This window comes from Benincasa hispida, unplaced genomic scaffold (genome assembly GCF_009727055.1).
Source record: "Benincasa hispida cultivar B227 unplaced genomic scaffold, ASM972705v1 Contig159, whole genome shotgun sequence".
NCBI lineage: Eukaryota > Viridiplantae > Streptophyta > Magnoliopsida > Cucurbitales > Cucurbitaceae > Benincasa > Benincasa hispida.
In genome coordinates this window covers 946,713-972,601 of record NW_024064153.1, presented here as the reverse complement: position 1 = coordinate 972,601, position 25,889 = coordinate 946,713, and the positions used below count along the sequence as shown (strand labels likewise).

Below are 25,889 nucleotides of genomic sequence, written 5' to 3'. Positions count from 1 at the left end.
ATGTTCTGCCGGTTGTTGAGTCTTCGATATTTCTCCTTTCCTGCGTCTTTGCGCTGTTCTTCGGCTTAGGCTCTTAGGCGATTCAAATCATATGTGGGCCTCTTCAAAGGAGGCTCAGGGCAGCACAGGGAATCTTTGGGAACAACCTCAAAATCTTGACGTTTATTTAATCCGTGAACTTCTGCCATTGACTCTTCATTCATACCCACACCCCAGTGATAGGCATAAACTTGAAACCGTCCATAGGAAGAAGTACTGCCCTCTTATGTGCCCCATAAAACCTGCGAATTTGCCTTGCGATCAACTGACGCACATCGATTGAAATGCCTGCGCGCAATGCCAATATGGAGCCATGACTCGATCCCTCGAAATTGTTTTGTCATGGGAAGTTGGGATCAGTCGCCGTTTGCCAAATTAACCCAAAAGCCGTGCTCTCAAGGAGCAGTGTCTTGGGACGCCAGGGTTTTGATGCCTTTTAAAGAAACCAGTTCCACTTAGTGCCCGGTTGCGTTAATACTCGCAGCGCATCTTCCATCTGCTCTTCAGTGGGATCATCAATGATTTTGTTGGCCGTGCATCAAGGTTATCCTTCATCTGGTACAGTTCATTGATGTCCCTTGCGCTGAAAGACACCATTTGTCCTTTTATGGTCACCATATCCTTTGTGCCATGTTGTCGTCCATGGTAGAAGTCGCGCACTACCTCTGGAATAACAATGGCTAGGCACTGGCAAAATGTGTCCCATCCATGTTCTACGATCACGCTCGTAATCAGGTCGGGTAGTGGCATTGATGAGGGAAAAAACCCATCTCCACCAGCAAGCCATCGTTCTCCTTCTTTCTTGATGGACGCACCTTTGCCAATGCGGGCTTGCTGCTCTCTGCGATTGCTTTGCTCTTTTCCTTGGTCAATGCAAGGTGGGATTCCTACCCTTGTTTTCTTTGTCACTCATTGCGTTGTTCCTCTTTTTCCCGTTTAGAAAGTTCTTTTCCTTTCTTCTTTCTTAAACGATGCATGTTTGCTTGTCGCTTCTTCTCCTTCTCTTCCTTCTTCTTTTCCTCTTCTTCTGCCTTCTTTTTCTTTTCTTCTTCTGCCTCTTCTCTCTCTTCTATTTCAAACTCTTTTTCAAACTGCTCGGAGGCCGGCAAAAGTCGTTGTTCCTCTTCGAGCCTTCTTATCTCCTCGATTCTCGATATTTTATTATTGTGGCACACCTTTTCATCTTGTAATCTTCTCTTTCGACTACCTTCTGCGATGATGAATTGTGCCCGCACCATTTTTTCCTTCTTCTCTTCCTCCTCTTTTCTCCTCCTCTCCGGCTCTTCTAATGCGTCAATCAAAATTGGAGGGTCAACGGTTGACCCTTGCGACGCATTCTCTTGCGATGCCGTATCAAGGGGGTAACATCTCCTTCTTCTTCTTCATCAGTCGCAACTGTTTGCGTTGTTTCAAATTGCGTTGTTTCTCTAAGTTGCGCTGATTCCCCCTTGTCCTCCCTTATGGAGGTGGATTCACCGTCTAGCTCTGGGCTTACAGCCCTCTTTTTCCTTTCTTCTTCCTTCTTCAGGTGCCTTTTCTCCCGCCTGCATTCTTTTCTCACTATTTTCTTGCTTCTTCTTCTGCCTGGCCTCCTCATCTTCTTCATCCTTCTTCTCTTTAATCTTCTTCTCTGCTCTGCTTAGAAGAGATGGCTCATCTCCTCCAGCCTTCTTTTCCTTACTCTTCTTCTTCTTCTTCTTCTTCTTCTTCTCTTCAGCCTCTTCAAGTTGTTTCTTCGCCGCCGCTTCCTCCAAAGTGACTCTGATGGTTCCTTCATAGGATTTTACTTGCGTAGTTTCCTTAGGATCCACGATGACCAGAGCGCTTCTCCTCGACTTCTTTTCTGTCACCTCCTTCATAGACAGTGGTTGGTTCACAACCCCAGCCTTGGACAGTCCTCCTCCTTTCTCCAGGTTGCTGAGAATGCTCCCAAACACCTCTTTATCATCTTGTCTCTTCTTCTCACTTTCAGAGGAGAATGTTGGTGTTGGGAGTGGGGTGCTTTCAGAACTCTGCCCCCACTTGAATTGGAGTGGCCTGGCTGTTAAATGGTTTCATTGGGGTCTTCCAGCGATTCGAGGGACAGTTTGTGGTTGAGCAGCGAGACGGTGACTGGCTGCAAGGAATGCAGCCTCTCGCATGGTAAGCTGGGTTGTCGAAGGTGATGAAGGTGAAGACGATGTTGGGAAGTCTGGTCTGCCATGGATGTAGGAGTAAAAGAAAATTGGAAATCATTACGGTTCTGGGAAGAAAGAAAGGTTTGGTATGCAGAGACGATTTTAGGGTTTCTTTTTGCAAAATAAAGCAAGTAAACAGCCTAAGACGAAGAAACCCGCTTTTATAGGTAGGGCCTTGATGGGCCCAACGCAGATTTTGTGGTGGCAGGCCTTGAGCTACTCAAAAAGCCTGCCGTTTGCACTCCTCACATTTATGAAGTTGCAGAGTCGTATGTCATTTCAGCTGCAAATTCATCATGTCCTTGGAAGCTGAAGTGATTAGACTTCTCAATTTGCAAAAAGAATTTTCTTTGAAGTTTTATTCGAATGGGCGCAAGGTAAAGAATTAACGCAATGAATTCATCAATGCAAATGCATCTTTGCAGAGGACGGGCAATAATGCATATATCCCCAAACCACACCCCTTAACTAAACGCATTTCTGGAGGACCGAGCGCACGGTATTTCTACCAGCGCATCACTACCTCAACATAGTGCATTTTTGCTAAGGACAGGCAAAGAACACATACGCACGCAACACACACCTCAACACAATGCATTTGAGTTGGATGAATGCAAAGTGTATCTTGTTGGTACAAGACGCACCCATTGACGCAATGCATACCGGATGTTGATTGTTTTATTATTAAAATTTTATTTTTATTTTTATTATATATTTTTTTCCATCAACGCAAGTCATACGAACATTGCGGTAATAATTTTCTTCTTATTGATCAATCATTCACCAGGTTTAAGAATAATACATTTATGATAGTGGAGACTGCAATGTATATACTCAACTGTGTTCCTGATGCATGTAATTTTGTGATGTGTTATGGTGTGAGATTGAGATGATGTGTGTTATGGTGTGATCATGCAAGTTTTCCTAACAAGGCCCAAGTATAAGCCTTCTCAGGTTTCTTGGTAAGTCCAGGGTCGAACACGGGGACTACTAAGTAATATGCGACAGACACTTTAATTCTATTGCGGTAAAAAAAAAAAAACAAATGAAGTGGATGGTGTTTTGATCAAGGTTTTCTTCTATGCTACAGAGTTGAACGCAGAGTTGATGAAAGCATAGAGTTACAACGAGTATGCGATGAAGGGGTTGAGAAGGGGTTTAACTAACATTTCTTAAGATTGTGCACAAGTTATGCGATCATGTCGCACACAATTAACAGCACGTCATTTCTCAATGTAGAATGCCATAATTCCTATTTCTAGGACACATGCGATATGTATACGAAACAGTCGATAGGACTAATGTCTAAGTCTCTACTCTTGTCTATGTGATGATGAATGAGGCACACATAAAACAAGGTGACCACATACAATCATACCTATTTCTAGGGCGCATGCGATGTGTAAAATAGCAATAGAACTTATGTTTAAGTTTCTATTTCTTGCTTATGTAATTCTAATCTGACTTTCTCAAGCCTAGATTCTATCTTCAGACTACTCTCTCAAGTATGTCAAATGATGAATGATGCATACATAAGACAGGGCGATCACATAAAATGTAAATCTTAAGTCATGCTAGCTAAGTACTTCTCAACCCATTCAGAAATTTAGCTACTCATGCGAGATATGGAGAGATTAAACATAGATTGAAATGAGATTTCCATTTTCTGTAAATAAAGTACTGAATACAAAATAACAAATGGGTTTGAGAGATAAGAAGCCCGGTAAGCAATGTCTTGCTCCCCGTGGCCTTTTACACGAAAACAATAATTATCAAGAACCTTTTTTTTTTTTAGTGGAATTCATAAATTGGTCTAAGTTAATTCAATAGTCTCCATATGGATTTGACCTCGACCTTACCACTTTGCTACGTTTGTAGTCTGTGTCTTGGATCGGTGGAAATAAATTATCTTTGCTCAGGTCGGAAGTGGTTACGACAACGCTAGTCCCAGAGTCCGAACAATACCACATGCATATTTAAAGGCAATTAATTGATCGGGATTAGACACTAAAAATAAATAAATCTAACTATTACAAATTAATAGTCATCCGATTTGAAACAGGTGAACATGCTCGAATTGAACCGCCTAGCAATGTTCGCCCAAAGTCATCGCAAAGCAATGATCATCCAATGCCACGCTTAAAATCGATTGTATAGTGCTATCACATAACAACGATCACTCTTCTTCCATCGCCTAACAAGCATTGCCTAGCAACGATCGCATAGTGCCATCACATAGCAATGATCACCCAACACTATCACATACAACAATGACTACTGATATCGCATAGTAACGATTGCCTATGCTATCACATAGCAACAATCGCCTAGTGCTATCGCATAGTAACAATCGCCCAGCGCCACGCCTAGCAACGATTTCCTAGCACCATGTCTAACGATCATCCAGTAATCGTTCAAGTGATCATTCTTCTTCTTCCTATTTGGACTTCGTTTTCTCTAGAAAACATATCGAGAACAGCACGAGCGACTCAAAACTTTAAATTACAGACTCGATCGTATTTAAATGCCTAAAAAACATGGGCCCTTACAAACCAATCTTGTAAAAAGAAAAATAATAAACTAAATGCCCAATCTTGAAAATCATCCATAATTTTAAAACCATACATTCCATTGAACATTCATCACATGAATTACAGAATGCAAAATCCCACTCGAAAACTGTAAAATAATTCCGAAATTTTGGAAAAAAATTTGAGCCAAAAACCCGGCTCTGATACCAATTGAAAGAACCATTGAAGGTCCTTGAGCGGAACACGGGATCGAACCCAAACCCAAAATTTACAGAATATACATTTTACAGGAAAAGCATACAGATTATGCATTTAAGATATAATTGCAACATGCTTAAAACAAAGATTACAGAATAGAAAATGAGTTTAAGAAACCTTACCCTTGAAGAATCCTTCTTCACGAAATTCTTTCTCCGAATCTTGTCACGTACAATCTTGAACTCTCTAACCGTCGATGAGGACACCACTATGAATGTTACCTCTATATTCTCTAGGTGAGAATCCGAGAGTTTATGTGTGCTTTTGCTATTTTGGAAGAGGGAATTTTAAAGAGAAGAGAAGAGGAGAATGATAGTGATCAAGTTGGAGCTTATAGAATTCTTCTGTAAATTTTATTTAGGAAGAAGAAGAATGAATAATCCTTTTTCCCACTCCTACATAATGTAGAGAGAGAATAGGGAGGGAAAAAATGTTTTTCAAAGTTAAATTTCAAAATAAAATTAATTTTAATAAAAACTTTAATATATAATTATATGATAACCACTTTATCATATAATATATATTAAACTATATGTTATATCAAATATAACATATAACCTATAATCTAATATTGTATCAAATATAACATAACTTATGGTTTTTATTCTCTCACCAGCGACATTTAATATAAATCCCATTTATATTAAATTTAATTATATGAATCCAATTCACATAATTAATATTTAAATCATATTCAAATATTTATTTCCCCTCATATATACTTTATATTATAATGTATTAAATACATTATAGTAATTATATCATATACAATTAGATTAAATAGCAAAAAAAAGAAAAAAAACTGATAAACACTGATAAACTTCTATCAGTGTCTATCAGTGATAGAAACTGATAAAAGTCTATCAATGATAGAGATCGATAGAAGTTTATTAGTGTCTATCAATAATAGAAATTGATAGAAGTCCAAAATGATTAACTTTTGCTATTTTGTGTAAATAGTTTTCCTTATTTTTTTGTTTGTGAAAATCCTCGCATTTTTCTATAATTATTAATTTATAATATTATATAATCTATAATACATTACATATTACATATTTTATTTTTCAAAAAAATGAATTGAGTTTATAACACGATATAATGTAGTTCTAACTATTTTTTTTATCTTTATTTAATATAATTATTCATTTTAAAATTTAAAATTCAAAATCTAGATATAACAATAACATACAAATATTATTTTAAAATTTACAGCACTTGGATCATAGAATTCAAAAACGGTTTTTAGAAATAAAATTTGAAATATCTGTTAAATACATATTTACTGAATGTAAAAATATAAAAGAGAATCTAACTTTTATCGAACGACCTAAATATATATTTATTTTTTCATATTAGGCTTCCTAACTCAACTTCACCCATCAAACAGCCCAAAGTTGAATGCATTTGGAAACAAGGGGCAATAAAGTAATTTGGTGTCGGTGCCGAGAAGGCTGAAAACTGAGAAGAGGGGAAAGGAATTGGGCATTTGCATCTTAAACACAGAGAAGAAGCTCAAGGAAAAGGAAAAGGAAATCAGAACAGTCATCAATGGCGAATAAGCCTTTGGGATCGACGGGAGAATTCTTCAGGAGGAGAGACGAGTGGAGGAAGCATCCGATGCTCACCAATCAGTTCCGTCACGCCACTCCTGGTCTCGGCATCGCCCTCGTCGCTTTCGGCATCTACCTTGTCGGCGAGCAAGTCTACAACAGGATCAATTCTCCCTCCCCTTCTCACCACCACCATGCCGATGCATCCTCCGCCACCCACTAACTCATTCCGGTGATTTCCTTAACTCTTCACTCCGATTTTCATTCTAACACTTTCTTCCCCATGTTTGAATTCTACATATTCATTTTCCCCTATTTGTCTGATTTCATTTAAAATTTTGTCACACTGTCACCTGAAGAGAACGTCGGTGTTCTTTTCCTTCATCTTTCTAGGTCATGTTTGCCCATTATGTTGTGATGCTGTAGAAATTTGTGCCTCTTCATAAATTGCGACGTGTGATTATCCTTTTTCTTTGAAGTATTGTTTGGAGCATTTTATCTTTTATATAATCTTTCGAAGCTTTGGATCCGTCTTTGCTTTTTCATCTAAATTAATAGAGATACCCATAAATTTTCCTGCTACTGATGATATCTAATTTGTTGAAAGTTTAGCCTGATTAACTTTCATTATCATGTTGGTGTTTTCTGGAGTGGAAGTCTCTAACTCCTCAGGACCGTTATAGCAAGAATGCAAATTTTAGACCAAGTGTTGGTTGCGTTGGGAGCCATTGATGACCATAGGCAAAGATAAAAGGAGTGGTTTTTAGATTGATTTTTTGAAAAAGCTTACAACTACGTTGATTGGAACTTCTTGGATAAAGTCATAGAGAAGAAGGGATTTGGGTTTAAGTGGAGGCTTAGATATGAAATTGTATTAGGTTGGTAAATTTTCCATTTTTGTCAGTGGAAAACCTGAGGCAAGATCTCTGCATCAAGGGGTCTTAAGCTAGGAGATCCTCTATTGCCCTTTCTCTTTGTCTTAGTGCTAGATGTCCTGACTGTGTTCATGTCGTTAGGAGTGGAGAATAGGGTGGTAGGGAGTTTAAGGTGGGAAATGAGTTAATTCATCTATCTCATGTATAGACACTCTTTTTGTTCTGGGCAGGGAAGATTTTTTTTATTTTTTTATTATCTTATTGGTCTTTTGTCTTTCGTTGAAGTTATATCTGACCTTGGGATTGGCAATAGCTCCATCATAGGCTTAAACTTTTATCTCTCTACGTTGAGTTCTTAGGCTTTTTGGATGGGTGTAGGGTGAGTCAGTTCCCTTCCTCTTATCTGGGACTTGATTTGGGTGGTAATTCTAAGAATCAAACTTTCTTCAATCCTCTTCTGGAAAAAAATCCAGAAACAGTTGTATGCATTTTTTAATCTGTTTGTTTGAAGACATAGTTTATTTTGGGAAAGTAGCTGAACAAGATGTCGCAGTGGAAGTTGGTACTTTGGGGATGCTAATTAGTTGGAGCATTTTTACTCTGATCCTCCACAGAGGAAAATTGTTGATTGTTCTATTTTGGTTGTTGACACTGTTGTTTCAATCCACAAGGAAGCATTGTTATCCTATCTTGTTCTGATCGTTTAGTAGACAAGGCAGTCTTGATTGCTTCTCGGATCAGATCTCTTGTTAATTTAATTTTGAGTTTTTTCCTGAAATTGTTAAACCTTGTCTTGGTTTATGTTGGAGCCATTTGTTCTTGTTACTCTTTTGTATGGGCTGAGTTTTAGCCTCTTTTTTTTATCCTTAGGCCTTTTTGCTCTTTGTGTAATTCTCTTGTACTTTGAGCATTAGTCTCATTTCATTTTATTAATGAAGAGGTTTGTTTTCATTTCCCAAACAAAAAAAAAAAAAAAAAGAGGAAGGCTTACTCTTATCCGGTTGGTTTTGAGTGGGATTCCCAATTATTTTCGATTTTTTTGTTTAGAATTCTGGTATTAGTGAACCAAAATATTGAGAGCGATGAGAAATTTCTTGTAGGAAGGTGTCAATGAGGGGTGAGGGTCCCATTTGGTTAAGTGGGTGGTGGTGGTAAAGGCAGTGGAGCTGGGAGGATTAGAGATTGGGAGCTTGAGATTACATTAGCAGGCTCTTCTGGGAAAATGGTTATGGTGGTTCTTCGTGGAGCTTAATATTTTATGGTAAGAGCTATTTTGAGTAGGTTTGATCTGTCACCCTCTAAATGGATTCTAAGTGGTGATTCTAAGGGCCATAGTAGAAACATCTGGAGAACTATAACCTGGAGTTTCCCCTTCTTTAGTCTATGAATTGTTCCGTTCTGGAATACTTAAAGGTTTATTTTTGAGAGGATTGTTGGGTATGTGATTGCCTTCTATATTCGTTGCTTCTTTATTGCATCCAATGGCCTCGATACTTCCTTCCTCAAAATCTCTACTTTTTTATTTTCTTAGTCTTTAGTTGCCCTGTTTATGATAGAGAGACAACACAAGTGGCAGTTCTTCTTTCCCTCCTTCCTGACTGATACCCTTCTCTTTGGGTACACATGTATAACCAGCCCTGCAATAAGTTCAATACTTGGATTTTCTCTTTCCATTATTTTTCCACATTTTTTCTACCCCTTCTCTGCCCCAAGCTTCCTCTGTTTTCTCCTCTCTATGGAAGGTTAAAGTTTGAAAGGTGGTCAAACTTTTGTGTGGGGGGTTGTACTATGGTAGATTCTTTGTAGTTGATGGGAGGACTTTGACCATACGTTATGGAATCGCGAGTTTGTGCAATCCCTCTGGAATGATTGACAAGCTTGTTTATTTTATATTTGGCCCAGAGTTAGCTGGTTACTTTATGGTGGAGGAGGTGAATCTGAATTCTCCATTTTGAGAGAAGGGCAAAGTTTTGTGGCATGCTAGTTTCTTTGTCGTTTTGTGGTCATTTGGCTCGAGAAGAATAACGTGATCTTCAGATTTATAGAGGTAAGAGAAAATGTGTGAGGAAGTTTGAGGGGCTTTCAATAAAAGCTTGGTTTCGTCAAAAGTAAAAAAAATATGAAGTAAAACAAAATAAAAAAAAGAAAATAGGAGTATCTATCAGATAACCATTTTCACTTAATTTTGATTGGATATTGTCGATTGGATAGATTTCTTTGACAATCTAAAACTCTTTCTTGATGTGTTAAGTGTTATGTTCATAATATGCTTCCTTCACTATCTCCTCACTCTTAATATGTTGCAACTTATGTGACTGGCAGCTAATTTTGCAGATGCATTCCTGCTAGCTGAATCCAAGCTTGGAGTTCTGTAGCATTCATTCCGTTTACCTTTTTATGTGCAATAAAAGAATATATTTTGCTGGACAAAGCACTTGAAGCTTGTGAATGTACTTGAGGTTGGGATTGAAATTTCCATCACAACTGAAGTGTTTAATTTTATAATCTAGTGGTTCTAGCACTTCATTTTGCTCACTGCCAGTGATATGATTTCTTTTATTTCATTTCATTTACGATTTTAACCAATTTCGTTCCCTGAGTTAATGTCTAGCAAAATGATTAAACATAGTTGAAAATTAGAGGAGTTGCTGGAAGTAGTATTACCTGCAGGAAGCTTATCGGTAGTATGTAGTTGAAACTTGGTTGAAAGGTATAGTTATTTGAGGTTGTTTTTCACTTAACCTCCAGGAAGAGGAAGCTCAATAGTTAAGGTTTCCCTATCTGTTCAAACTGTGTACTTTCTCACTTTTGATCCCACTTTTAAATTCTTCCAACTCACTCAACTCTAGGATTTAAATACTTTTATTCAGGAAACATAGTGATCCAAACATAATAACTAAGTAGAGATTTAGTCATATATTTTCTTTTCTTATCAGCAAGCTAGTGGTTCTATTCCGCCTTCCCCATTCTTAAAATAATAATGGACATCTAGATGAAATGGGTTTGAGGCTTCAGGAGGTCACATCTTACTGGACGTCTAAAGCAATGTCACACACCTCGACCTTTTGCGCCACGACACATGGTACTCGGAGGCTGAGCCCATTTCCATTGATTGAGCTTCCTAACGAACCCCTCCGCGAAGCTCGGGCTCCTTTTACCATAGTAGGCTGAGCCCATTTCCATTGATCATGCAAGTTTAATTGGTTGATATTATGCTATTTATTATGAATATTATAATAAAAAAATAGATGTCCATTGCTTAGTGTTCCAAAGGCCATGCGTCACCATTCATGTTGTTCATGTATTTTATAGTAATTTATGCTTGGTGTCCATGTAAGTTCACATCCTACTTGCCACTTTGCCTATAAATAGTGGTCTTTGGTGGATCTTAAAATGATATACCAATTGATGAGAAATCCACTAAAATTTTCCATTGTCCAATTTTATAATTTTAGTTTTTATTTATTTATTATTATTATATAAAAATATTGTTATATTATATTTTTCCATATTCGTATTCCCGTTGTGCTTCTCAATTTCATAATACGTTATCAGCACGAGCTTCTGTCGTTTTCTCTACTAAAGATAGTTCCTAAAGGTATGTTGGTTTTTTCCTCTTCGTTATAATTAATAAATTAAATTCTATTTTGCATACTTATTACATATTAAATTTCTAATATAAATATAATATTTTGTGATAGTGTTTCCATGACAAACCTTACAAATTAGAATTTGCAGCCCTTGACATTAACGACAATAATTATTTGTCATGGGTGCTCGATGTCGAAATTCACCTAGATGCTATGAACTTGGGAGAAACAATTAAAGTAGATCAACCTGATGGGGTAAAACCTATAGGTTGTAAATGGATCTACAAGAGGAAAAAAGATGTTGATGGAAAGGTACAGACCTTTAAAGCTAGACTTGTGGCAAAGGGTTATATCCAGGTTGAGGGAGTGAATTATGAAGAAACTTTCTCACCTATTGTCATGTTAAATTCTATCAGGATTCTCTTGTCAATAGCCACACATTATGACTATGAAATATGGCAAATGGACGTTAAGACTGCCTTTTTGAATAGTAATCTTGAAGAGACCATCTACATGAATCAACCAGAAGGATTCATTGAACAAGATCAATAGCCAAATGTTTGCAAGCTTAATCAGTCCATTTATGGACTAAAACAAGCATCTCGATCTTTGAATATAATATTTGATGCAGCGATCAAATCTTATGGCTTTGGTCAGAATGTTGACGAGCCTTGTGTTTACAAGAAAATCATCAACAGCTCAGTAACTTTCCTCGTGCTGTATGTGGATGATATCCTACTCATTGGAAATGACGTAGGTTTTCTGACCGATGTAAAGAAATGGCTAGCCGCCCAATTCCAAATGAAAGATTTGAGAGAGGCACAGTTTGTTCTAGGGATCCAGATTATAAGGGATCGTAAGAATAAAAGGTTGGCCTTGTCTCAGGCATCGTCTATTGACAAGATTCTTGTCAGATATTCGATGCACAATTCCAATAAGGGTTTATTACCTTTCAGGCATGGAATTGTATTGTCTAAAGAACAATGTCCTAAGACTCCTCAAGAGGTTGAGGAAATGAGATGAATTCCCTATGCATTGCCTATTGGTAGCCTTATGTATGCAATGTTATGTACTAGACCTGACATTTGCTATGCAGTAGGGATTGTTAGTCGTTATCAATCCAATCCAGGATTAGATCAATAGACGGCGGTCAAAACGATCCTCAAGTATCTTCGAAGAATGAGGGACAATATGTTCGTGTATGGAGATAAGGATTTGATCCTTATAGAATACACAGACTCTGACTTTTAGACTGATCAGGATTCTCGAAAATCTACATCAGGGTCAGTGTTTACTCTAAATGGAGGAGTTGTAGTATGGCAAAGCACCAAGCAAGGATACATCACAGACTCCACTATGGTAGTTGAATACGTAGCTGCTTGTGAAGCTGCTAAGGAGGCTGTTTGGTTTAAGAAGTTTCTTACTGATTTGGAAGTTGTTCCAAATATGTCTTTGCCCATCACACTTTATTGTAATAACAGTAGTGTTGTGGAAAATTCTAAGGAACCTAGGAGTCACAGAAGAGGAAAGCACATAGAACAGAAATATCATTTGATTCGAGATATTGTGCATCGAGGTGACGTGATTGTCATGAAGATTGCTTCGGAGCACAACGTTCCTGAGCTGTTTACAAAGGCTCTCACGGTTAAAGTGTTCGAGGGTCATTTAGCAAGTTTGGATCTACAGGATATGTGGCATATTGTCTAGGGCAAGTGGGAGATGTTACTGGGGTATAGTGTATGCCCTAGTTTATTGTGATTTTGTACTTTATTTGTATTGTATATTAGGCTCCCTAAGCTTTAAGATAAGTGGGAGATTGTTGGGATTGATGTCCTAAATCTCTTGTAATCTCGTAGTTTGTAAACTTTGTATAAACATATTGTTGTTAATAAAATAAGTGTTATTTTATAAGCATATACTCAATTCAATAAACTAAGATCCGAGGTTATTTCATGTAATTTAAACAAGTATGTAGAGACATACAAGTGAATCTTATTTAAATAATAACCTAAACGGTCTGTAGTAGACGGATAAGACTGGGTACCTTATCCTAGTGATACTACAGATACGACCCGCTTTGTAGGTGTTACAAGTGTTGTAAAGTGCTCAAAATGATCTGATCCTGATCGTTCATGTGGAGACATGTGAACAGGGGTATCCTATATAGAGAGTTTGTATAAGATCGGACCACGAAATGATTATTCTCTTTATATAACGCCGTTAATAATAGAGACTTACATTCAACTAGGATGACCATAGGTGATATGACCTGAATCCTAAGTGAGTTGTGAACTCTTGCTCATGAAGGCGGTCATTTGATTTGTATGGGTGAGAGTGGCCAGATTGCCAACTCAACAAGCCTACCATTTTGAGGATTCGTCTAATTGGGATGCTGGGAACATAGCTACACAAGAAGAAATTCACTCTTTCCCCGATGTAGAGACAAGTAGATAAATTGCTCCCTTAAGGGCTTATTTCGGGGCTTGAACATAGTGGCTACACCCTCTTCTAGTCCGAGAGGGACTTGGTCATGGTTGGACAATGACTTATTGTTCATTAGAGGGATCAATGGTACTTAAGGAGTTAGATGAAATTACAAAGGAAGAACGGTAATTTCGACCCAACTGTACTTAAAAGTAATTTATGAAGGTTCATCGCACTATTGATTGGTTATATCCAATGGACACAGAAATTTATCTATAGTGCAAAGAGTACAACTATCAGTATTTAGTGGAGTGACTAACAGTTAACAAGTGTTGAGTAATTTAATTGAAGAGTTTAATCAATTATCTAAGTATTGTTGGAGCTTCAATCTACAGATCCATAAGGTCCCCTCTATAGCTCAACAAGGATTTAATTGGGAGTTAATTTTGGATTAATTTGAAGTGTTCAAATTAATTAAGAGAATTAATTATATATGACAATTAATTAAATTATTTATATATGTGATATAATTAATATAATGTATTTGTACATTATAATTTAAGGTAATATGAGAAGAATTTGAATATGATTTAAATACTAATTATATGAATGAGATTCATGTATCAATATGATTTATATTGAAAGGAATTAAATATTTGGATATGATCCAAATATCAATTATATGGATGAGATTCATATAAGTGAATTTAATATAAATGTGATTTATATTTAATGTCATTATTGTTGAGAGAAAATAAAATCTATAGGTTATGTTGTATTTGATGCAATATAAAATTATAGGCTATATGTTATATTTGATATAACATATAATAAAGTGTGTGTATATATATATATATATATATTAATTTAATGAAAATTAATTAAAGGGAAAGACTTACAACTCCCCTCCTCCCCCATTTTCTCTCAGTTAGTATACGTGGGTTGTGTGAAAAAAAGTGGATGATATTTTCATCTTCTTCCTAGAAAAACGTTGAGAGAAGAGTTATCTCTAAAAAAAACAAAAACAGAGAATAAAAGTTCTTCTCTTCCCTCTCTTCCTCTCCATCTCCTTCCCTCTTCCAAGGATTCAAACAAAACCAACAACTCTTGCTTGATTCCTTTATCCCAAGAGAAAACAAAGGGTTCTCAAGTGGTGGTGTCCCTTTTGAAGAAGGAGACCCGTGTAGAGAAGGTGATCCATTCATGTTTTGTTCGAGGGAGTTCTTGAAGAAAGGGTTCTTCATAGGTAAAGGTTTCTAAAACCCCAAGTATTTTTTTAAAGCATGCTATAATTATGTAAATGCATATCTTGTTCTTGTTTTACTGTAAAACTTATATTCAATGAAAAATGGAAATTGGGACGATCTTACTTCCTTTCAAAGGATCTTTTTGGAAAATTTCCTTTAGGAAGGAATTGAGGAGCTCGGGGAGGGGTGATGCGTTAGTGAGGGCTGCCATGCATTAATGATAGTTTTTCATGTTGGGGATGATGCCCTAAACTCTCATGTCCTGTAGTTTGTAAACACAGTTTTGTACAAACGCTTCTGATGTATAATATATGATATTTTCTTCACTATTTGTCTTTGAATATTGGATGTTTTATTTACTTTACCACAAACCAATAAACTAAAATTCCTGGTTGTCATTATATAACTTAAGCATGTATGTAGTGACATGCAAGTGGATTATGTCTTAAGTGATAACTAAAATGGTCTATAGTATATGGATATAGGAGGGAAACCTTATCCTGGTAATGCTATGGATGCAACCCGCTTTATAGAATAGTTACAAGTGTTGTGACTTGCTACAGATGGTCTGATCTTGATCATTCGTGTGGGGATATGCGAGCGGAGGCGTTCTATACAAACTAAGACCTGACCATGAAGTGTTAACGTCTCGTTATATAACGCCGTTCATGATAGAGAATTCACTTCACTAAGATGACCATAGGTAACATGACCTCAATCCTGAGTGAGTTGGGAACTCCAGCTTTTGAGGGTGATCCTTTGATTTGCATGGGTGCGAGTGGCCTGATCACGACTCAAACCTACACTTTAGAGATTCGTCTGATTTGGGAGTTGGGAACTCAGCTACACAAGATACCGAGAATATCAAGGGTTTCAAGTGGTGGTGTCATCTTCAATTCTTCTGTTCGTATGGAGATCGTTCGTGAGTAGACGACTGGGTGTTCGTGAGCGATAGCTTAGAAGTTCCAACGAGAGTGAGAGGAGCTGTCCCTTGGAGAGAGCGAGATTTTTCGTGAAGAAAAGTTCTTCAACTCGTTCGTATCTCTTCTCTGTGTTGTTTATTGTTTTAAGCATGCCAATAATTTTGTAGTATGATGCATATCTGTTTGTTTGAATGTAAATGTGGTAATTCTGTCACAATGTCATTGGAAAGATCCGCTTCTGCTTAGAGGTACTCTTGTATAAGAGTTCCTTCAATTGGTATCAGAGCCAGGTTTCTAATATTCCAAATTCATTGATGCAAAGAATTGCATTTACATTCTCGGGGGGTAAAAGCTTGTCTACTCTCTATTTAAGCATTAAATCGTTTGTGGATGTGTGGATTAATAGAGTTTCTGGGATGAAGTCTCTGGATTGTTTAAATTCTTTTACATTTCAAGTTAATTGTAAGGGCCCCTGTGTTTTTGGGCATATTAACTGCTATCGAATATGTAATTTCAAGAGATTGAGTCAATGAGTCGTTCGTGAAGAAGCTTCGTAGCAAGGGTTGCTGTTCTTTGAGGATGAAGACGATCAAGCGTTGGTCAGGTCGTGTAAACGATGGGTAGACGATTTTTGAGTATCAGATACTCAAGAGCTGGTTTACGCGCGCGTACTAGATGATCGTGTAGCTCAGCAAGCTTCATCGCTTCGTTACTGATTACACGATCGCGGAATAAATCGTTTACCTTATCACGTGTTAAGTGATCGTCTAGACGATCGAGCTTCACAGCTTTGTTGTCGCCTAAATGATCGTGTAGCAATCGCGTGTTTTAGTCTTGTGTGCTACATGATCATTTACCCGGACGCGTTTACTACACGATGGGGAGCTTTGCCCAGTGGTTCAAGACCCGATTCGTCTGTGAACCGGTTTGCTCGATGGAAAAATGTAATAGATAGAGTTTTTTCTTTTCGGTTTTGAGGTGGTTCATCCCGGTCCATTAATCTATGATAATATACATATGATGTATGTTTTATTTATATGTCATATGGTATGCCACATAGAAAAATCTCACCTTAGATTATGCACTGGTCATGCATCATCTCTTTATTATAAATGTTATGATTTAGAGAAGCATGATTTAAATTATGCAAGAGCATGCTCATGCATCACATAATATAAGAGTTATATTTATGCATGCATAAAGCATTGGCATGTATCATCTTTATATTATAAGTATTATTGTATAAGGGTGTATGGAAAGCATGTGTGCTTGGTTCGTTACTTGTATGTAAAAGTTATGTATAGTAATGACTGGACATTACATGAAGCATGACACATAGATTAAATTTATAAGAGTTATAAATAACTCATTGTGTGGCAATGTATGGTTTTAGTTGTTTCTTTTATAATGGTTATAAGGAATTTAGAACTAAATCCAATAAGGAAGACATGCGTGCCATCTTAGGTTTAAATCATGGTTTTAAAAAGGTTTTAAAACTTGGTTAAGATAAACTTAAGATCACGGTTCTAATATGATTAGCTACCTTAGGCTTTAATCTTTTAATCAGTTTAATAGGATTAAATTGACTAATAAAAGGTTAAAGTGTAGCAAATCTATCTATAAGGGACCTTTCGTCAAAGGCGGGTTCTACCTAGGCTGGGGTATTTAAGGCGATGGAAACAAACCACCCCTACTTGGGAATCTACCTGGAAAGGTGAATTAGATAGATTTAATGCATGCATGCAAGGTTAAGGATAGTCCATTAAAGAGTTTAACGTGACTATTTGAACTTGCTTTCAAAGACAAAAGTTGTTTTTGAGTAGATTAAAAATGACTTAGACTAAAATCAGTAGTCGAATTGTCTAGGTTAATGAACTCCTAGGTAGAACATTCAGTGGGAGATACTTGGGGCATCTGATGCTTCATTTAAACCTCTCGCATTTCTCCCTTATTGTCCACACTGTGAGATCTATCCTCGACCTCGTGGCACCCTGGGAGTGTCCCCCTAAAGGATGTTGTTTGGGTAGGTCAATATCAAGGTGGATGAAGAGAATGTTCATAGTAAGTGGGAGCGGAAGTGCGACAGCATATCCCACGGTCTCTCTCGTTAAGTTGAATAAAGTTTCTATGCATCGCCTCGAGACACCCTGGGAGTGTTCCCCCTATAGAATTGCAACTTTGCGCGTTTCTTTATTTGATATCCTATATGGGATAATGTTACTTAGTCTCTTGTCCTAACTGATAACTTGTAGAAATACAAGTTATTTATGCTGTTTTATTTAGATATTGCGGCAAAAAGAAAGGAAAGTTACGTTGATAGTATAAAAATTGGCTAAGAAATATGAAAATTATGAAATGTCGTAAACACACCCACTAACACCATTGCGATGGTGAATAGAATGTTTTAGTCACTGTTTTGTAGAAAATAGGTCACCGCATGCGTTCATGGCTCGAAGACAAAATAAACAACGCATCTACGTCACATGCGCTCATCATTCAAGAACGAAGAGATGATCAACGCAATGACGGCGCCTGCGACAATCGATTAAGAGCTTTAGCGATCAACACATTTCAACCGCATGCGGTAATAAAAAACAACACCGCATGCGGCAATAGATCGAAGATGTGAAGAGCAACGCATTCGCGGACGATTCTGCCAAGTGTACAGCTTTTAGTTGTGCATTTCTGACGGATTGATTACGTAACAAAAAGGAATTTTCTATTCCGCCATTTCAGGAACTACCATAACTAGACAGTGAGGACCACAAATTCAAAGAGCCAAAGTCACCTATAAATAGCTTCTTTAAATTCTCTGAAAGATATACTGGTACATAGAGATATACATGATATATACTGGTACATACTGATACTGAGAGAGAGGCTGGTCTGAAGTGACTTTACAGAGTAAATCCGGGTGAGTCTCCGAGCAGAGAATTCTTCCAATTCCCAAAGCTGAAGCTCTATGCAAAGGTCAATTCTACCGGGAAAGCAAGCCTGAGAGGGAAGCTTTCCTCTCCACCACTTCCATATGTCGACAAGCGCAAATCTCCGATCGGGATCTGTTTCAAGACGTTGACACTCTTTTCGTATTTGTTTCTATTCTCTAATTCATCTTTTGTATTCATCTTCTTTAGTCCCTCATTCACAAACATGTATCAAATGCTTAATTTTAGAATTAAATGTTATCATCGTCACCATTATCATCTTTCTGTCTCTTTCCATACGTTTATCATCCATTTTCTCCATGATGTGTTCTTAATCCCCGGGTTAAAAAGCGAGAATTAAGTAAGTGAATTAATCTGTGTCAAGAAATCAATTAAGTTTAGCTAAAGCATGCTTGACGACATCTTCACCTTTGAGAGTAGAAGTGAAGATGTTATTCCGCCTATCGAGAGAAGGTTGGAAGAATGCGTTAACTAAAGCAAGAAGTATTTCCAGAGATGGAAACAACCTTGCGTTCATCACATTCATCTCTGTTTCACTATAGACATATGGGAACGCAACCGATCACCGAGAGGTGTAAGCTAAGGGAAAGCGAAACCTTGGTTGCGTCCTTAACACGATTGTCGAACTTGCAATGTTTTTACTTTTTACTCTTTCTCTTTCTGCCTCATTCATAAGACTTTCCATCGCATTCATCGACACTTTTGTACAACTTCACAGTCAGTCCTCGACCTCAATATCATGTATCTTGTATCATGTATCATAGTAGTTTAGGACTTTACTTTATCAACGCATATTTACTTTACAACGCATTTTTACTTCATCACAATTTATATTTCTGTACAAACCAACATTCTTTATTCATTATTAAAACCAACTGCATGTATCATATAAGTATCACATTAATGACAAAAATCCCCATGTTCGACCTCAGATCATTCTGAGAAACTTGTGTTGAAATTATACTTGGTTTCAGCGCAAGAAAACTTGTGACACACACTACTTCATCGCATACTACGAGCATATCACTATCAACGCATACTCTCGAACGTAGTATCGCAAAAATTATCTTTATCGCAGAACACTTAAGTGCATTTAGAGCATCATTCATTCATTCATCAGCGCAATAGATAGACAACATTCCATTCGTATCCTTACAAGTTTATGGCAACATGAGCTTGTTCATTCATATTCATCATTGTCTATCTCCATAAAGATAAAGAAATATAAATTTTAGTCATCACTAACCTGCTTCTTCCCTACGGTGGGCGCATTAGGGTGGGGTAGAAAACTAGGGGTTACAGTTATGCGGAATTGTTAAGAGTTAACAGTTCTGGACCAAACAAGGTTCAATTCTAAGAGTTGGCTCTACCTAATGGTTGAGAATGTCTCATCCCAGTGAAGGGGCATCTGATCACCCCACCGGTGACGTTTGTCCTGCCTCGTTGGGGCATCATTACAAATTATTAGTCTTATCACTTAGGGTACTTGGTAACTGTTTTGCTGAAACTAATTGGTTAAAATGTGGTTTAGCAAAGACTTATAAAAGTTTGTTCCTTTTTTAGCAACATTTTTCAAAATGGCTACAACCATAATAGCTTGGCTAAGCACTGAAAAACTGACTGGCGACAATTATTCTAGTTGGAAACATATGCTTACGACAATACTAATCATCGAGGATCTGATGTTCGTCTTTATGGAGGAGTGTCCTATTCCAGCTCCAAACGCCGCTCGAAATGTTCGAGAGGTGTACAAGCGATGGATATGGGCGAACAAGAAGGTCCGAGCCTATATCTTGGCCATTTTTAGTGACGTGTTGGCCAAGAAGCATAAGCCCATGGTCTCAACGCGTGAGATCATGGAGCCCCTATGGGGGATGTTCGGACAACTGCCTGGACAACTTAAGTACGAGGCTCTTAAATACATCTTCAACTCCAAAATAGAGGAAGGCACCTCTATTCGTGAACACGTGCCTAATATGATGGTCCACTTGAATGTGCCAGAGATGAATGGGTCTAGAATCGACGAGGGCAATTAGGTGAGCATAATCTTACATTTATTGCCGGAAAGCCTCCTCCACTTTGTTAGCAATGCGATTCTTAACAAAGTGGAATATACCCTTACAACTCTCCTCAATGAGTTGCAGACCTATCAATCCTTACTGAAAAGTAAGGAGAAGAGGGGAGGTGAGGCAAATGTTGCTTCATCTTTAAAGACGTTCCTATTGGGTTTTATGTCCTAAAACTCATGGTTTCTAAACAATAGAACTTATTCTGAAAATTCAATAAGTTGTTATTGAATATATTTTTTTTCCCGAAATTCAATAAACCTAAAGTCCTTTGTTTATTACATGAGTACTTGAACTTTATGTGGAGACATACAAGTGAATCAGGTTCGAGTAAATAGTCAAAATGATCTATAGTATATGAATAAGGCTGGATGCCTTATTCTGATAACACTATTGGCTGTGGCCTACTCTGTAGTTGTTACAAAGAGTTGTAAATTGCTACAAACGATGTGATCCTAATTCGTTCGTGTTGGGACATGAGAAGTGGGGGCGTCTTGTGCAAATGAGTTTTGTACAAGATCGGACCACAAAACTAGTCACTCTTACTTTATAACGTTGTTTACTGTTTAAGACTGACTATTTCAAAGCAATGACCTAGGTAACTTGACCTTAATCATCAGCTAACTATGAACTCCTATTTGTTCGGGATTATCCTTTGATCTACAAATGGTGAGAGTAAACCAACGTCTCTGCTCAATAAGCCTCCCATTTTGGGGATAAGACTAGATGAATAGTTGGGGACATAGGGTGCAAGACGGAATTCACTCCTTTCCGATTAGGGTTAATAGAGAGGTTGTTCCCTTTAAGTGCTGATTCTGGGTCTTGAACAAGAGGCCTTACCCTCTCATTGGTCCGAGAGGGATTCGATTTATTGATTGGATCAAAAATCAATTGTTCATTAGGGGATCAATGGGACTTAAGGAACAAGAGGTAATTTCGGGGGTAAAACAGAGATTCGACCCAACCGTTATTACGAACAACCTGTGAAGGGTTAACTTACTAATCATGGTTATATCGAGTGGACATAATATATCTACAATGAGGGGAGTTCAACTATGGGCTTTAGTGGAATCACCCATTAGTAACGAATGGGGGTTAGTTCGGTCTAATGAGTTTAGCCAATTAATCTTGGATTGTTGGAGCCCATGATCTGTAGGTCCGCGAGGTTCCTCTACTAGCTCGTAAATGGATTAGCTCTAGAGTAGCGTGATAAGTTAATTTGAAATATTCAAATTAGAATAAATGAAATTGGAGAAATAATATTTAAATATGATTTAAATATTTGAAGATGGAATTGTGTAAAAATTAGTTTAATATTTGATATTAAATTAATTAGAATTTTTAAATTTTTTAAAATAATTATTTATTAATTTTATTAAGAAATTAATTTATGAAATTAATGTCGTAAAATTAAAAATATTTTCAATTTTATTAAGTAAAATGATTTATGAAATCAATTTTGAGAAATTGAAAAATAAGAAAATACACAAAATGGAAAATTAGTTTTTTCCATTGTCTTCATCAAGTAGCTCACTAACAACCCACTTCTTAAGTCTTCATTAACTCCAAGCATGAGCTGCATCTCATGCAGTTAATCTTTTTGCATGAGCGTTTACAATATATTGAAGAGATTGGAGTGATTTTGAGGCAATGCAACCTTAAGATTTTCTCTGAAAAATTTGGGTGAAGAAGCTGTTTTTCTGCTGGGTTGCTACTGTGAGTTTGTCTGCTCTTCCCTTAATTCAGCTTGATTCTGAGTCCCACAACTCAATCTAGAGCACTAAGAAGATAGTAGGGAAGATCTTGGGGAAGTTCTACAAAGGTATGTCACGAAACCCATTTTTTTCTACTTAAGCATGCTTTCATTTCTGCCAAAATTAATGAATTAGAGTGCTTATGGATCCTGGTCACTTCCGCTACGTGATGGTATTTTCCAATAGTTCCATTGAGGTTCGACCTCAAGGATGAAGTCTGCACCTTCTACTTTTAACTCTGGAAAGAGGAAGAAGAATAAGGGCTGTCTCTTATACACATCTAGATGTGTATAAGAGACAGGTCTGCACCTTCTACTTCTAACTCTGGAAAGGGGAAGAAGAAGAAGGGTGGTAAGGGGAAAGGGAAGGCACCTGCTAACCCGCCACCTGTCGCTCAGTGGAGGTGTCCGGTGCCAGTTGCCAAGGGAAAATGTTTCCACTGCAACCAAGACGGACACTAGAAGAGGAATTGTCCTCGCTATCTGAAGGAAAGGAAGGTAGCCAAGGCTAAGGCCAAGGCGAACAAACGTAAATATGATTTACTTGTACTAGAAACTTGTTTAATGGAGAATGATGATTCTGTTGGGATAATTGATTCGGGCGCCACTAATCACATTTGTTCTTCTTTTTAGGGGATTAGATCCTGGCAGCAACTAGAGGCTGGTGAGATGACGATGCGAGTAGGCACCAGACACGTCATCTCAGCTGTGGAAGTGGGAGGAATCTAGTTATCTTTACAAAATTTATTTCTTGTTTTAAAAGATATATTTGTAGTTCCTAAGTTGAAAAGGAACTTGATTTCTGTAAAGTGTCTGTTACAATGTAATATACTATTTCGTTTAGTGTAGAATAAAGTGTTATTCATAAAGATGGAGTTGAGATTGGTATGCTCGGGGTGAGAATCCAAGAATGATGGGTTCTATCTATTTTGGTTAAGAGGGTATTTGTAAGTTTGGAGGAGGAAGACGGTCGAAGAAGATGACTATCGCATAACAAGCTTTTCGATCATGTAGACTATCGCATAGCCAATTAGGCTTCCTATCGCATAGACAAAGAGCCTATCGTATATGCTCTCTGTTTGTCGTGTAGACTATCGCATAGCCTATACCTTGCATTTTCGTAGTTATTTTCTTTCTTATCAATCTTAGGAGAAAATGAAAAAAAAAAAAAAAAAAAACTCTTTTTCATTTTATTCCAATTACCATAAAATTGCATAACTACCTACTAAGGTAGTTTTTGAGAAAAAGAGATTATTATTCAAAATAATAAATAATATAAATAAATATGATAACCAACTTATCATGTTATATTTATAACCTATAGTTTTAATATTGCATCGCATACAATATAAACTATAGTTCTTTTTCTCTATTTTATGGAATTTAATATAAATTAACAACTATTTGAATCTCATTCAATATATATTCCTCCAATTAATATATCAAATATATTATATCAATTATATCATCTATAATTGAATTAATTTAATTATATCACTTATTAATTTGAACAATTCAAATTAACCTAAAAACTGATTCTCAACAAAATCTTTTTGAGCTAACAAGGGGACCTTATGAACCTGTAGCTTGAAGCTCCAACAGTATGTGAATAATTAATTAAACTCTTTAATTATATTATCTACCATCCGTTAACTGTTGGACACTCCAGTAAAGACCGATAATTTCACTCTTCGCAGTACATATATATTTATGTGTCTATTTGATATAATCAATCAACAGTACGATGACCCTTTACAGATAGGCCAAAATGTTGTTTTGACCCTGTTGTTACATCTAATTTCTTAAGTACCACTGATTTCTCTAGTCAACAATAAGTCATAGTCCCACTATGACTATGTTCTCTTGGGCTAGGAGAGGGTGTGGCCACTATGTCCAAGACCCGGAATCAACTCTTAAGGGAGCGATTTATCTACTTACCCCTGGATTGGGGAATGAGTGAATTTCGTCTTATGTAGCTGAGTTCCCAACTCCCCAATCAGACGAATCCTTAAAATGGTAGGCTTGTTGAGTTGGCAATCTGGCCACTCTCACCCATACAAATTAAAGGACCACCTTCATGAGCAGGAGTTCACAACCCACTCAAGATTCAAGTCATGTCACCCATGATCATCCTAGTGAAATGTAAATCTTTATTCTTAACGGTGTTATATAAAGAGACTAATCATTTCGTGGTCTGATCTTATACAAACTCTTTGTATAGGATACCCCTGCTCACATGTCTCCACATGAATGATCAGGATCAGATCATTTGTAGCACTTTACAACATTTATAACACCTACAAAGCGGGTCGTATCCGTAGTGTCACCAAGAGGTACCTAACCTTATCCATCTACTACAAACCATTTAGATTATCATTTAAACAAGATCTACTTATATATCTCTACATACTTGTTTAAATTTACATAAAATAACCTCAGATCTTAGTTTATTGGATTGAGTATATGCTTATAAAATAACACTTATTTTATTGATAATGATATGTTTATATAGAGTTTACAAAGATGATATTACAAGGAGATTTAGGACACCATTCCCAACAATTTTAACATCTTATGTTCTATAATGGGATATGGAAGAGGTTGTCACAGTTCATGAGAAACCAACTTCATTTATGTCAGATAGAGACCTTCATTTCACATCTACTTTTTGGAAGACATTATCACATCTCATGAGAAAGCGTAAGGTACTCAGCTAGAGTTTAGTACAGTTTTTCACTTACAGATTAATGGTCAGATTGAGCGTTTGAACCAAACTCTAGCGGATATGTTACATGTTTGCACATTGGTTTTGAAGCAAGTCAGGGTTCCCCTTGTATCTTATGAAGTTTACGTGTAATAATAGATATTAGGATACAATAGACATGACACCATTGAAAGCTCGTTAAGGAAATAGTTTTAGATACCCTATTTATTGATATGAAGTTAGGGAACAAAAATTGTTGGGACCTAAGTTAGTGAGAACTACTAGGTGAGGCTATTAAGAAAAGTAAAGCAAGAATGCAAACAACATAGAGCAAACAAAAAGGTTACGGTGATTCTATATGACGAGATTTAGAATTTGAGGTAGTTAGGTGATACAGTGATCTTGAAATGGCATATATGAAAGTATTATGAGGTTTGGGAAGTAAGAGAAACTAAGTTCAAAATTTATTGGACTATTTGAGATCCAAAGTGAATTGGCCATGTAGCCCTAGGCAAAGTGAATGTGGTGGTAGAAGACAAAAGTAGTTGCACGCAGCCCTAAGCAAGCCATATAAGCCTCCATCTTCTTACTTGGACCCTCCCTCTCCAATCTCACATTTTTCTTCTTCTCTTCTCCCACTCTTATCTCCATAGTTTCGCTGACAGTCTTTTCCATGCAGTTGCATTGATTGTTGGCCACTACTTAAGTCTGTCGTTGATGTTGATGACTCACCGTCGGTAGTTGCACATTTTTTTTCTTACTCTATCTTCTTTCCATCAATATCTCTCTCTCATCTAATTTCGTCGA

General features: G+C 37.1%; 2 protein-coding genes across 3 annotated transcripts; one reads left to right on the top strand and one right to left on the bottom strand.

The window, feature by feature from the left end:
* Positions 1 to 1,511: 1,511 nt before the first annotated feature.
* On the bottom strand, positions 1,512 to 2,864 carry LOC120068957 (nucleolar protein 58-like). The gene is made up of 2 exons (XM_039020597.1): positions 2,861 to 2,864; positions 1,512 to 2,080 (listed from the first exon to the last, which is right to left on the bottom strand). Exons 1-2 carry the CDS (start codon positions 2,862 to 2,864, stop codon positions 1,512 to 1,514), a joined length of 573 nt encoding a protein of 190 aa, XP_038876525.1.
* Positions 2,865 to 6,438: 3,574 nt separating this feature from the next.
* LOC120068971 (NADH dehydrogenase [ubiquinone] 1 beta subcomplex subunit 3-B-like) lies at positions 6,439 to 9,966 on the top strand. Of its 2 annotated transcripts, none has more exons than XM_039020613.1 (2): positions 6,439 to 6,787; positions 9,753 to 9,966. In XM_039020613.1, exon 1 carries the CDS (start codon positions 6,554 to 6,556, stop codon positions 6,776 to 6,778), a length of 225 nt encoding a protein of 74 aa, XP_038876541.1. In that variant the 5' UTR covers positions 6,439 to 6,553; the 3' UTR covers positions 6,779 to 6,787; positions 9,753 to 9,966. The 2 variants fall into 2 exon arrangements, with proteins under 2 accessions (XP_038876541.1, XP_038876540.1); XM_039020612.1 differs by having other exon boundaries at positions 6,446 to 6,787; positions 9,765 to 9,966.
* Positions 9,967 to 25,889: the final 15,923 nt, after the last annotated feature.

Excerpts from the sequence above, each read along its gene's own strand:
- LOC120068971 (XM_039020613.1), top strand. The coding sequence starts at position 6,554 with ATGGCGAATAAGCCTTTGGGATCGACGGGAGAATTCTTCAGGAGGAGA.